This window comes from Tigriopus californicus, chromosome 5, assembly GCF_007210705.1.
Source record: "Tigriopus californicus strain San Diego chromosome 5, Tcal_SD_v2.1, whole genome shotgun sequence".
NCBI classification, from domain to species: Eukaryota; Metazoa; Arthropoda; class Copepoda; order Harpacticoida; family Harpacticidae; genus Tigriopus; species Tigriopus californicus.
The window spans coordinates 11,546,912-11,560,426 of record NC_081444.1 but is presented as its reverse complement, the minus strand read 5'-3'; the positions used below and the strand labels follow the sequence as shown (position 1 = coordinate 11,560,426).

The window sequence follows — 13,515 nt, the reverse complement described above, 5'->3', positions numbered from 1 at the left end:
TATCTGTAAACTATAAACAATCTTTCAGTGTCCGTGAGCAGGAGATTGAGCTGTCTTGGGCACAATGCGAAGCACTCGTTCTTGTCCTTGTAGCTAAATCAGCCCTGGCATTTTCTTTGAAAGCACATCCATCTATGACCCACTGGGATAGTGAAAAGGTGAGCAAGGTGGAAAAATATCAATTTCGATTTAATTAAATGGTCCATCCGGGTTACGGTCCATCCTTGCCCATCGAAGGGCTTTCAGCTTGGCCGATCACAGGGCTTGCAGATCATCCCAGGCTCTTGCCAACGCTTGGCCCACTACCTCAACACGCTCAGTCCCACAAAAAGGGAGAGGAACACACTTGATCCCACACCCAGGGAGAGCCACAATGCTTAATCCCATGACGTCTCGAAAATGAAGGTGTAGACATTGAAAATTCACGATTTACACGTTTATCAATCAAATTAGGCGTCTTAGCTCAAGGTTTACGAGTTACGAGCACAGTTTTCTGTATTACCTAACTAATGCAATAAAGGCAGAGAGTGGAAAGATGTCTCCAAATAACAGACCTAAAGCGAAAGGAATATTTCACTCAAGTGGTCCACCCTCAATCTATGGTTCTTATGTGCCACCCTGATGAGCAAAAAGTATGAATTAGGTACAAATTGCCAATGAGGCATCATTTGTACAATAAAACAGTGTGTCTCGTGTCATCCAATTTAATGTCCAAGTTTTGCAGATTTATATACCGCCAATGTTTGAGAGTATGCACTCCCCGTTTGGCAAACAGGTTCCATGTCAAAGTCCGATGTATCCGGATTGACAATGCATCCAGATTTTCTTTATCACCTGCATAACGACGTTAAGTACGCAAATAAATCTTAAGATACGATTGTTTAAGCGAAATGTCATCTATAAAAAGCTGCAATTTTTGAACTGTTATTTTGATTTCTAAAGAACCTATCAAGGGTACCTTTCTTAACCATAGCTTTGTTTACATCTGTTTCGAATTTTGCCGAAGATTTGGGACAGAAATTACCTGAGAGTAGCCCTCTCATGATTAATGACATTCCAGCTTGAATTTCTTGGAGTGTCAGAGGTTCTTGAGCTGGCTCTTTTGCCTCTCCTTCATCATTTTCATTGTCATCACCTTGACCTTCTTGTTGAAGAATATCCTCAACATTTTTCCCCCGTTGAACATTAGATGATCTAGGATCAGATGATGATCGAGTCACAGATCAAGATGCATTAGAGGTCATCAAGGAATTAAGGTTTTCAAGTTCTCCTGGTTCTGATGGTGTGACATCTCAGTTTCTTATGACATGCTCACTAGTTCTTGCTCCTATTTTCTCCCACTTGATCCGTTGCATCTTGGATCAGGGTAAGTTTCCATCTTCACTAAAGTTAACTCACGTTGTTCCAATTTTTAAATGGGAAGAATTTTGCCAAGGCCTTTGATAAAGTAGATCATGACCTTTTGATTCATAGTCTTCATGACATTGGAATCCATGGCAAGGTTCTCAATTGGATAAGAAGCTTCATTCATGATAGGAAGCAAGTTGTTAAGGTTGAAGGGTCGCTTAGTGACATACATGATGTCAAGTCAGGTGCTCCCCAGGGCTCCAACTTAGGGCCCCTACTGTTTATAATATTCATTGCCCCGCTTCAAAAGCTTAGTATTACTGCCAGTCTCTCTTCTTATGCTGACGATACAAAGTTAACTTCTGGTAGGAATGGCCCAGATTCCACTGGCCTTGCAAAGGACCTAGAAATTATCTATTCTTGGGTTACAAAGAGTAATGTGGCCCTAAACGGAATGAAATTCCGCTCAATGACCTTCGGGTCAACTCCTCTGAATACTCCACTCGTAGATTGGCCTCCACACTTTGCCCATCACTAAAGAGTGATTTTAGGGGCCTTTTTAAGAGGCATCATGTCCTGAAATGCGTCTTTATTGTTACACATGTGGCTCCAGAGATTCTTTTCTCGTACCAGATCTGCTGATTAGCTCAAGATACCCCCCAAAATCATGCAGTCTTAAATTTCCTGGATTTTGTGCGTCTAGTTTCGAATGTGTACTTGCTGATTGGCCGTAGGAGATCCATTGGCAAGTTGGCCAGCAAAGAAAATAGCAATTTGTTTAAAACAAAAATAAAATTTGTGAAGAACTCCAGACAAGAAGAGCAATAATTTTTGAGAACTCAGAGAATGAGTACGACAGCCTCATCTTGATATCATCAACCATTGACTATATGCGACCAATTCAACTCAACATGAATCCATTTCAAGGCTAAAGTTGGGGTGTTTAATTGGTGGTACAAAAGCAAGAAGAATGTTAAATATACTCAAAGACCCGGGACTACGATTAAAATTGTCCTCAAGGATCACTTAGTTTCGAAATATTGTTGACATCATGACATCAGGGGTATTTAAATTCACACCTCAAATACTTGAAACATTCAAAGTACAAGGCAATGCACCTCAATCGGGGAAAATTGAAGCTGGGTTTCATTTCATAGAAATATGGCCGGTGAAAATATGGAGTTTTCTTTGGAGGTTGCCCGTATCGCTAACATCACCAAGCGTAATTGATAATACCAATCATCTCCAGCTAATCGAGTCCGCAAGAAAACTTTCATTTGGCGGTAGACTCTTTCTATCATTCGATTGGAAGGGGGATGATATTTGGTATGCGTAAGTCTAGTTCCCAACATTGTTGATAAACTGTCCAATATCCCAGATGTATAAATAGCGCACCACGATCCGTCATAATGGTTTCTAGTACTCCAAACCGGGAAATTCATCCCCACAAAGGGCATGAGCACAGGACTTAGCAGTCATGTCTGCCATAGGCAATACTTCAGGCCACTTCGAGAACCGACCAATAATTGTGAGCAAACACTTTTGCCCACATGAAGTTCAAGTGACCCCATGATATCCAAATGAATGACGCAGAATCGTTCTGATGACACTTCCATGTGTTCCTTTGGAGAGCGAATATGACGGGCAATCTTGACCTTATGACACATGTTCACTGTGCACTTTAATTCCTTCAATAATTGTGTCCTTCATTCATTAAATTTGTTGAAGAATTAACCCAACTGTCCTCTGTCCACATTGGTTTGGTTCTAACTAGAGGGCTTGTCAGAGAAAAGTCACTCCAACCAAGCCACTTGAGACCACAGATCATATAACGACTAGATGTCGCATTGGCCGGACCTCAGTGCAGAGGAAAGTGGATTTTAAGTCAACAACTCTGTACACCAAAAATGAGGAGGGTGACTGCCTGATCCGTAGTAACGACCTACAATCGGTGGGCCTTCAACGAATTTTATCAGTGACAAGCTCACTCTGAATCTGGCCACGCTGGCTGATGAAAAAGCATGAGTCACTGTACACCAAAATTTATGTTCCAGCTGATGAAGGCAAGTGTTCGCATTTTTCCTCGCGCTATGCGAGGTCTAGTCATTATATGGTCTGTGCTTGAGACCTTGCTTTGAACACATTTTGGTAGTTGGGCAGCAGAGTGTGGGGCTGATCGACTTCTCTTGCGTTACGCAGTTTCAACCAAAGCAGACAAACGAACCGTCAATTCACTGGCTCCCTGAATTCGGAACTTCATTTTGAAAATCACGTATCTAAAGGTTCTCAAAGCCGATCCCCATCGCACACACCAGGCAGCCGCGAGCGAGGGAGCCAAAAAAAATCTCAGAAATCTCGTGAGTGTCGCCTCTCTGACTAGCCCTCTAGTTCTAAGGGTTCAACCCCCGATATTTGAAAGAAAAGTGGCATTTAAATTGATATAGTTAGATTTATTTACATCCATTGTTAGCATCCATTGCTAGATTGAATGTAGGTGAGTCGAAATCCTTTGTTCATTTGGCCAGATTCGCTGATGTCTCCAAAAACTTCATATTTATCGCTAAGAAATCTGATATTGAATGGAGTTTGTTGAGCTGGAAAAGTAGAAATATAATTTAATCATCAGCTCTTTACTTTTGAAGCTTCAAAATTGTACGCGTATTTAATTGATACTCACTACATATTGTAACTTGAGGACCACTGAAAGTAGTGCCCAAGCCCTTGTTTCTTCCGCATATTCTTGATGGGCCTATTTTCGTTGAGGGTCCCAAAGCAGTTTTAGCCCCAGGGATGGACACGCAATCATAACCGAAAGAAGATACTCCATTTGATCCATGACCGCAACAAGCTGAAGTCTATACGAAGGAAAAAGTTTACTCCTTTAGAACACCAAACGTGATCATCTTATGAGGAAACGTTGGATTTCACACAATCTTTATCTTGTACCAGAACAAGATCCTCTTCGATGTCCGGCACACTATGCGGAAAATGAAGACTAACGTCTGCTTCCGTTACCTTGGTTCGATCCCTGTTTTAAAAACATAAATTGGGCGAACCTGCGCTCATTCCCGACGTGAGCCAAGACGGAATGATGGCTGTGACAAGGAAGTTGAAATATCTCTTCATTGGCTCATCCATCATCAGCTAATGGTAGGTCGAGCAAGCAAGCAAGATATGGGCTATCTACCGTAACTCCAAGTCCATGACACTCTCTCTCGTTACTACAGTAGAAGCCGAAAAATGTGCCAGGAGCGGGCATTCACTCCCTTTGATCATTTCAGTGATTTTCTCAAAACTGCTTGTCAGAAATGTATGAAAATTCGTACATATGTTCATGAGTGTAGTACATGTTTCTTTTTGAAGTCTTAATGTTATGGTTCAAACCATTCATGAGCTAGGGGTATGCATTTGATTAGCTACAATTATTATCAACCCATACTAATGAGAGCTTAAAAAGACTTATCGATTTTTCAAACTCTAATTTCCCACATAAAAATTCCATTTTATACTCCTTAGGGACAAACAAACGTAGAAACAGGAGAATACGCTCTAAGCTATCCGTATTTTTCGCTGAACAACTTCTCGAAGGCTTGAAGGTGCTCTCAAAACGCACATTGAGCCTCTACGGTCACTAGACTTGACCTTAAATCCTGGATTGGGACAAAGCTCATGGATGCTGTTGAAAACGTACAGTATCAGATACCTTTCGTACCTTCTCTGAACACTGTACAGTCCCAACTTCTTTAATCTCTCACAACTCTCTTCTTTCTCAGGCTCGTACATTGTTCAATTTGATGCCTTCAAATATTCGTAGGGCGTATATAGGCGCTGATCCAGTAGCAGGATTTAAGACAGACCTGGACAAGTTTTCGACTAAAATTCCCAATCAGTCTTATATTCAAGGGTTATTTCTCGTCTTGAACTGCTGGGATTCCAATCCCAAAAGCGTTAAGGAGGTCCGCCACAAAAAAGAAATACGAGAGCTCTCTCATTCCTTTAATGTTCCTATTAAAACACCTTTGAACTTGTTTGACCTTTTGCAAACCTGGGGAACTCATTGGAGCTCAAATGGGTGAAGTATATTCAAGATGAGGCTGAACAGTGATATATTTGAAAAAAAAAGCGTTTTGGTTGAGTTAAAGATCAGAAAGCTATTTATCTTAGATTTTCCTTTGCATGCATGGTGTTTTGTTATTATCTTATTATTATGATGTCGATTTGCTCACTTACCGTGACAAAAGCCAAGGGGGAAGAAGTTCCTAAAACAAATAAAGACCGTGAAAGTCATTTTATACGAAATCATTCAAAAGAAGTGTTCAAGGGAGCAAAGTCGAATTGGAATTGAAACTCAAATTAGGCCAACTTGAAACATTTACCTCAACGCACTGACCGGTTTTAGTAACTTTATTTGGTGCAGCCCAAAGACATTGATTACCTGACAAATCGAAATCTTCGTCATTGGAAGCAGTCCAGCAAATCCTATACAGATGAGAAAAGTTGGTAGATAAGTACCAATCAATTTTTGAAAGAAGAAGAAGGCTGTCCACTCACTTGCAATTCCCCCGTTCCCGTCTAAGCGATGAAATAATAGGTGTCACTAATGAAAAGATGTTGGAACTATACGTAATAAGCATTTTATAGTCACCTGACACAGATATTCTGGTTTTGACTGGCCAAGTGAAGACCCCCATCAAAATTGTATGTTTGGACAGTATCGACGCCGTCTGTATCAAAGAAATATTGAGTACATCCACCAGGGGCCAGGTTCTCATAATCACAGCTATACTGGGTGATCTAGAAAAAAAGCAGATGCAAAGAAGCTAGTTTTTAGAATCAGTTTTTGAGAAACGTCTTTGCCAACGGAATCCAACGTTTTAAAAATAAATGTATCAAGTGATGTAAAGGGAGGAGACGTGGTGTAGTGGTTAGCGCAGTTTCCTAATACGAGAGAGGTCCCCGGTTCGAATCTCCTCCCCGACCTTTCTCAAGGAAACTTTTAGACGCTAACCCTGCCCACAGACGGGGAACCAAACTGACACGGACAACAACACTGCCTATCGGAAAAAGTATAAGGACGATGTGTGACGGCTGGCTTCGCTGACCGGACGTGGCTCATCCCTCCGACCCTAGCACCCAAATACAAAAAAGGAGAGACCAATATCCCTCGTTATATTACAAGCATACGAATTAAGAAATAAGTTATGGTTCGCCAAGTGAAGATTAACTCACTTTTGATTGCACTCAAACATAAGTATGCTTTCGGGCTTCTATCATTGGAAGGAGTCCAGGAAATCCAAATGGTTTCCAGCTTTGATACCATCGAAATTAGACCAAAAGATCATAGTCGGTTGTATATACAACATCACACTTGTAGAATTCCAATCGCTATTGAGGAATGTGTTTGTGATTGGCGCGATAGAACAACAGCAAAATAGTCAGTCTATTGTACATTCACTCATCCTTTTGTCTGGTTCCTGATATTTATCACCTGGATTTATCTAAATCAAGATCATCATCTGAACTCTACAAGCTCTTGAAGCTCAATCAAATCCTTTGACATGTAATAAACCCAGCCTCTAATATGATGTTAAGCCAGCCTTAAGATATTTTTCAATAAGCTTCGGAGAACCTCTTTCAGTATTCTTAGTTCAGCAATCACAACAAGTGTCCGTTTTGTCCATACAATAACACCGAATCAATTCAAGATTTCCTCTGGGTGGACTTTCTTCCTTATTTCTCAAACCAACTTCACAACCGTGAAAAAACAGTCGATTTCAATTCGTCAGGAGGTGGTTCATTAAGAGGTCGCCATCTGGGGTATGAAGCAATGACAATTTTTCACTCCTATGCAGTACGGTATGGGTAATTGGGCACATAAGAAATGTCGCTGGTTCTTTGAGGTCGTAAGACTCTAGACACTCATTTGTTATCTGTGAGACGTAAACACCCTTGGTTAATACCAAGTTTTACTCAAACAAAAAAATACACTGATGCACGGCACAGGTGGTCATGCAAGTGAATATCACTCCCCATTTCTTCTTGTTCCTCAGCACCAAGACCTTCAATGGGCCAAACAGATCCACTGTTGCATTCCAGAATGGGGGTTCGTCCAGGCAAATCTCTCTGGAGGTAGATTAGCCATTTCTTGGTGGGCAGGGTGCGCTTCCAGCCTTTAGTGCACCCGGCACCCGGAATTCTGTTTTTCAAACAGCCTCACGTCCATAAGGATCCAGTGTTTTAGGCGAATCATTGCCAAGCCTTGATTCACACCTGGACGGTGACCATGCCCTTCCTTGAGGAGCAGTTTGGTAAGAGGGTGGACGTGGGCAGAGAATAATAAGAAATCGCTGGTCATAACCAACCTGAGCCCTGCTGAGACGACTCTGGGCGCGCACAACTCCGTCATCGGACACAAAGGGCGCCAAGTTCTTCATCCTGGATGCATTTTTGGGGAGCCAATTCTTCGTTCTTGCCAAAATCGTTGGGAAATGACTCCCTCTGGATCTGTGCAATTAATTGTAGATACTATTGTGGACAGGGCCGGTGTTGATGTCAAGGAGTTCCTGGAGATTGGCGACCCCTTCACCTACACAAATGACAGTTGCTTCCACAAGCGGATGTTTCTGTCTTTGCTCCTACAGGGTCAAACTAACCTCTACATCTGGAGGCAAGTCCTTGCCAGTTTGCCTCATAAACACATGGTCATTGATCCATGAGTCAAATGCTTCACTAACAGGTAAGGGTTTGGGTCTTATCCCAAGGTCTGCAGGGTTGATTCTTGTGGGGATGTGCCGCCACTCTCTGGCCAGGGTCAGACTCTGGATGTCACTAATCCTGAAGGCCACGAACGGTTTGAAGGTTTGGGCCACACTAGCGTTCCAGCAACGCACCATACGGCTATCTGTCCAAAAGAACCTCTTCTTGTTTATCTCCCTCAAGGTACATCGCAAGTGATCAACCAGCCTAGCCGCTAAAATGGCCGCTTAAAGTTCGAGTTTGGGTATTGTCATGGCCCTTTTGGGTGATGACCTAGTTTTTGCACAAACCAGACTCATCGAGACATATCCATCTGGTAGGGTTGATCTCACAAATGCAACTGCACAGAATGCGTCCTCTGATGCACCACAAAACACATGGAGCTCCTTTTCAACACCTTTCCAGGTAAATAGCATGAGACACCTGGGAATCTTAATTTGGTCCAGATTCTTTAGGCTCTCGTTCCGATTAGTCCACCAGGCTGCCTCCCAATAATCCACCACGTCATCCCAATCCCGACCTCTGATGGCCAGGTCCTTCATCTGGATCTTCCCAGCCACAGTGATGGGTGCAATTAGTCCAACCTTAAAAGCCAGATGATCTACTGGCGTTACCCAAATGAGTCCCAACACCTTGACGTGACACTTTTCGCTGATAAATGCGTGTTTTTCTTTAGTTGTTGATATCCTAAGTCCGTCAGGTTACCCTCAGAGAGAACGTCGCAAACTTCTTAGGCCAATTCCTGCGCTCCCTTGGAATAATTGTGATTATTGAGTTAATCATCAACGTAGAATTGTTCATGGATAGCAAGCTTTGCCTCCTTGCTACTTGATGAGTTCTCAGGAAAGTGAAGATGGCCAAGCATGGGGAAGGAGCATCCCCAAATACTACTCCGGTCATCTGGTAGGTATCCAATTGAGCATGGTTCGGGTCCCGCCACAAGAACTGATGATATCAAACATCTTCCCATCTCATCAGGAATCAGCTGAACATAGCTTCATCAATGTCGGCTTGGACAGCAACAGGTCTTTCTCCGAAACCCAACCAAACGTCCATGAAGTCTTGCTAGAGCGGAGATCCCGACAGGAGAGCGTCACTTAAGCTCCTCTCATTGAACCGAGCAACCGAGTCAAACACTACCCACAATGGTAAAAATACCCTTTAAAGTTTTGATGGAAATTCCCAAACACATGGGCGACAATTTTGTTTTTATTGCTTTATGGAATTTTAGCCCACATATAAAGCTTACATACCTAAACACATAATAAAAGGTAAAATTTTCAAAAACCCACGCTATGTAATTTAGGAGCAGACTAAGTTAGCTCTTGAATATAAATCATGATATTATCTACTGCACCACTACTTAGTTACATGGGATTTAGTGGTCCAAATTTCATCGTTTTTTTGCCCCAATATGCCCCGGTTGTATGTTAGTTTAATTTCCCAAAGAAATAATGTCGATTTTCATTACCACAAAAATGAACGACTATTTTTCTTTTTCTTGGATAGTCTCACAATAGCTAAAAATGCAATATTATGTCACTTAAAACACACTTAAAGTGTTATCTTTGAAAATGCGTTTTACAATCATCATGTGTACACTTAGTTATGTATTCACTTGAATTCTGAAGACAATACATACCACAGACAATGTTATAGAGTTTGTCGTTTCTTTAAGACTTTGTCGAAACTGCTTAAAAATAGCTTCTTTAAGACTTCATTGATATTTATGAAATTTTTTAGTGGCCGCTTAAGTAAATGTCTTTGGGTCGGTTCTAAAATAAATTTTCAAAAATCTGTTTTTTCGAGGATTTTATATATGGTTGTATAAGGTTTTAAGTTATTTTGAAACTATGCCGCAGTTGTGCGGCAATGGGAAATCCTGTAGGTGACCTCACATCAAGGGGCTGTTTCTTCTTGACATTGGTATGGCTGACCATAACGGTTCCACATAATTAACCTTAATGTGGTTGTAGTCGTTGGTTGTTCCATGAATGATGAGTGGAAAAAAACCAATTTGCCTTCGGACATCCCTTCTTCTTATTGTACTTCTTAAGGTCAAACTTGAGAAGCTGTTGACACCAGGGAGATGGCTGTAGCGCAGTTGATTAACGTGCAACCGAGTTTTGATCGGGTATATAGGTTCAATCCCAGGTCTCCTCCCCTCCCCCTATATCTGTCTAGTGGATATTCGCCTCGAACGGCTTCCCTGCATCTTGGGCCCAAATTAATCTCGTGAACGAAAACGAAATAGTATGTACGTATATTGTATTGAAGCTGTATACATCCAATGAGATGCTCGTCTCGCACTCTCAACTACTGGGTGAGCCTGTTGGTCAAGCAATACTCAGGTCTGATTGACTCAGACAGCTAAAGCATCTGTGATGAAAGGCTTATTGACTACGCAGGGTGGATATATATTCTGGTTAAGTGTTTGGTCAAATGCAAAGACATCTAGATATGTTTTTTTGTCATATAGACCAATGGAACACCTTTTGTGACATACAGATGTTTAAAAGTAGCTCAGATAAGTGTGTTAATTCACTTAAAATACGTTTATTTTTTTGTTTGGTTTGTTTTTTCATGGGCTCTTCTAACCGTTACTGGGAATGAAATCCCAGAACTACTGGTCTACTTATTACCTTTCAATCTTTATCTTCGGTCTACCAACGAGTTTGAGTTGGCAGACCGAGCTAGTCCTTGGATGTAGGGTTGATCTGGAATTGCTATCTAAAAATTTGTCGAAGTCTGACTTGAAGGATGCGACCGGATCAACAATGGCCACATATTCCCTACTAATATTAGAGAGAAGCAAATTTAGCAATGAAGGATTCCAAGAAAGAAAAGAATTGAACGTCATGGTTTGAACGAGCCTGGATTCTGGAGGGCTTGAAGGTGCTCTCAAAACGCACATTAAGCCTCTACTGTCACTAGAATTGACCCTAAATCCCGGGTTGGGACAAAGCTCATGGCTGCTTTTGAAGACGTACAGTAAGTATCAGATACTTTTCGTACCTTCTCTGAACACTGTATAGTCTCAACTTTTTTAGTCTCTCCCAATACCAGGGCTCTCTCATTCCCGTGATGTTCCTGGTGAAACATCTTTGGACTTGTTCGACCTTTTGCAAACTTTCCATTATTCTGGAGGACTACACCTAGATCTTTCATAGGCGAGACCTGCTCAATATCTTTACTTCTATTATCTACGAGTGGAGTATTCAAAGGAATTGACTCAAAGGTCATTTAGCGGAATGTCATTCCGTTCAGGGCCATATTTCTCTCAGTAACCCAACAATAGATTCTATTTAGGTCCTTTGCCAGGCTACTGGAATCTTGGCCATTCCTACCAGAAACTACTGTAACTTTGTATTGTCAGCATAAGAAGATGGAAGATGGACAACATTAACTGACCCATGTCTCTCTAGTTCCACAATAATCTGTTCTATAAACAGGAATGAAGCTCCAAAACTGGAATGCAAATTCAAGAATCAATGAACAGTCTTACCTTGATGGACCATTGACGCTGCCTTATATTAGTCCCAATGCCCTCCCCACCAAGAAGGAACACCAGGTCGTTACAACATTCAGATGCATCCACATACACTGCAAAAACAATTAAGAGGGTCAAAAATGGCATTTTATCATTTCCAACAGTACAGTAACGAAATCACAACAATTTGTTCCTTTTTTTCGATGTGCGCTTATAAGCTTAGACAAATGAATGAACAATGGCAATTACAAATGAAATGAGAAGCTGCTTGCTTCTCTAGATTGGCCAACGAGAGGGATCCTCTTCACAAGCTCTAATTCGGTTTTCGGAGAAGCCGCTCTACTACCACGGCAGCTACCCTCATTTATAAAATTGTGCAATCGAACATCAGCAGCAAAAGGAGAGTGAACGGAGAACGGATACGCCATGGTCCACCTTATCGAAGGCCTTTGCAAAGTCCAGGTATATATGTCTACCATATCATGGTTTGTCATTACTGCCGCACATGTTCCAAGTATCCGATGAGTTGGGTAGTTGTACTCATTTTAGACATGAAACTATGTTGATGGCTTGGGATTTGACCACTTTGGAGTAGATGGTCTAATAGAAACTCTTTAACCTCTTTGGCCTAATTTGATGTCAATGAGATGGGACGGTAACTCTTTGGGAGGGAGGAATCTCCACCTTTGAAGATTGGGGTGATGTTACCCATCTTTAGCGAGTCAAGGAAAACCTCGAGGTTGACGGGCTACTTGATTTGAGTGGTCAGAGCCGGTATCAATTCACGTGCACATTGCTTGAGAAAGGCTTATATCATCAGGTCCGGCTGAGCTGGATTGATTTAGGGAACCTATTGCTCTGAGGACACTCTCTTCCATAATATTGAGGGGAGGATCATTCAAGGTTTGGGACAAGTCGATGAGTGGCACGGGGGGGGGGGGGTGGATGTAAAACATATTTTTATATTTCTCGCTGAGTCTGTTGTTATGTTCAGCTCATCGTTTGGGTTTAACACCATCTACCATCTACGATGAGTGGACCAACTTTGGGAGTAAACTTGCGCTTGAGGTTAGCATAAGCATTGAGGTCTTTGGATTGGACCTCAGTTGCCCCAGAGCCTCCATTTCCCGTTCTTGTTCGTCAAAATTTATTGACTCCTGCATCTTTGATTTAAGATCAAACTTGTATTCAAGGTATATTCGTATGTATCGACTCTAATTTTTAGGTGGGTCGGATATCTTATCAATACACCGATTAATGCAGCTTATTATAAGTTTGAATATAAAAATATAATTTTTCTATCCAAAACTTCAAGGGATTAAAGTCAACCCGTTCCCACAAGTGGCAAGGAAATATACAAAAACAGAAAGAGAAATTTTCAGAAGGGGGTTCGGAGGGGTTAATCCTCGCCCGGACAGCGAAGCTAGCCATCACATCGTCCAATTTATTTCCAATAGGCAGTGGCATAGTCCGTATCAGGTTGGTTCTCCGTCTTTGGGTGTGGTTAGTGTCTAAACGTTTCCTTGGGAGGAGAATCGAACCAGGGACCTCTCTTATGCTAGGAAACTGCACTAACCACTACACCACGTCTCCTCCTCTTTCTTTATGATGAAACCAAAAAAGTTTATGAATTATTCCGAAATGCAATTTTAGTGATTCACGTCTAAAAACGGCAAAAAGATTAATAAAATCTTGGTTTTAGAAGATTCACTTGAAAATCTGAAGTCTAATCTTATCGAGTCTGATCTCAGCTCGAGCTCTTTAGAAAGACTCATATTTGGTCAATCCCTTCCTAACTTTACTTACTATGCTCTCCAGAGTTGATACCACATATGGTTGGTTGACTGGCACCACCGGGATTTGTCACGGTGAAAGTGTCCGTGAGGCATTGACCCGTGTTGGCCACCGCCAGCCCGCTACCA

At 41.7% G+C, this 13,515-nt stretch overlaps 1 protein-coding gene across 1 annotated transcript; it reads right to left on the bottom strand.

The window, feature by feature from the left end:
* Window positions 1–3,786: 3,786 nt before the first annotated feature.
* LOC131880590 (uncharacterized) lies at window positions 3,787–13,509 on the bottom strand. Its single transcript, XM_059227256.1, has 8 exons — window positions 13,400–13,509; window positions 11,609–11,706; window positions 5,993–6,141; window positions 5,899–5,919; window positions 5,783–5,826; window positions 5,578–5,606; window positions 4,025–4,202; window positions 3,787–3,941 (listed from the first exon to the last, which is right to left on the bottom strand). Coding segments are annotated over exons 1-8 (648 nt in total). The 5' UTR covers window positions 13,401–13,509; the 3' UTR covers window positions 3,787–3,813.
* Window positions 13,510–13,515: the final 6 nt, after the last annotated feature.

Coding starts and splice junctions, on each gene's coding strand:
- LOC131880590 (XM_059227256.1), bottom strand. Junction 5,607..5,782: donor CGAAGATTTCGATTTGTCAG/GTAATCAATGTC, acceptor TATTTGTTTTAG/GAACTTCTTCCCCCTTGGCT. Junction 4,203..5,577: donor CCCCCTTGGCTTTTGTCACG/GTAAGTGAGCAA, acceptor TCCTTCGTATAG/ACTTCAGCTTGTTGCGGTCA.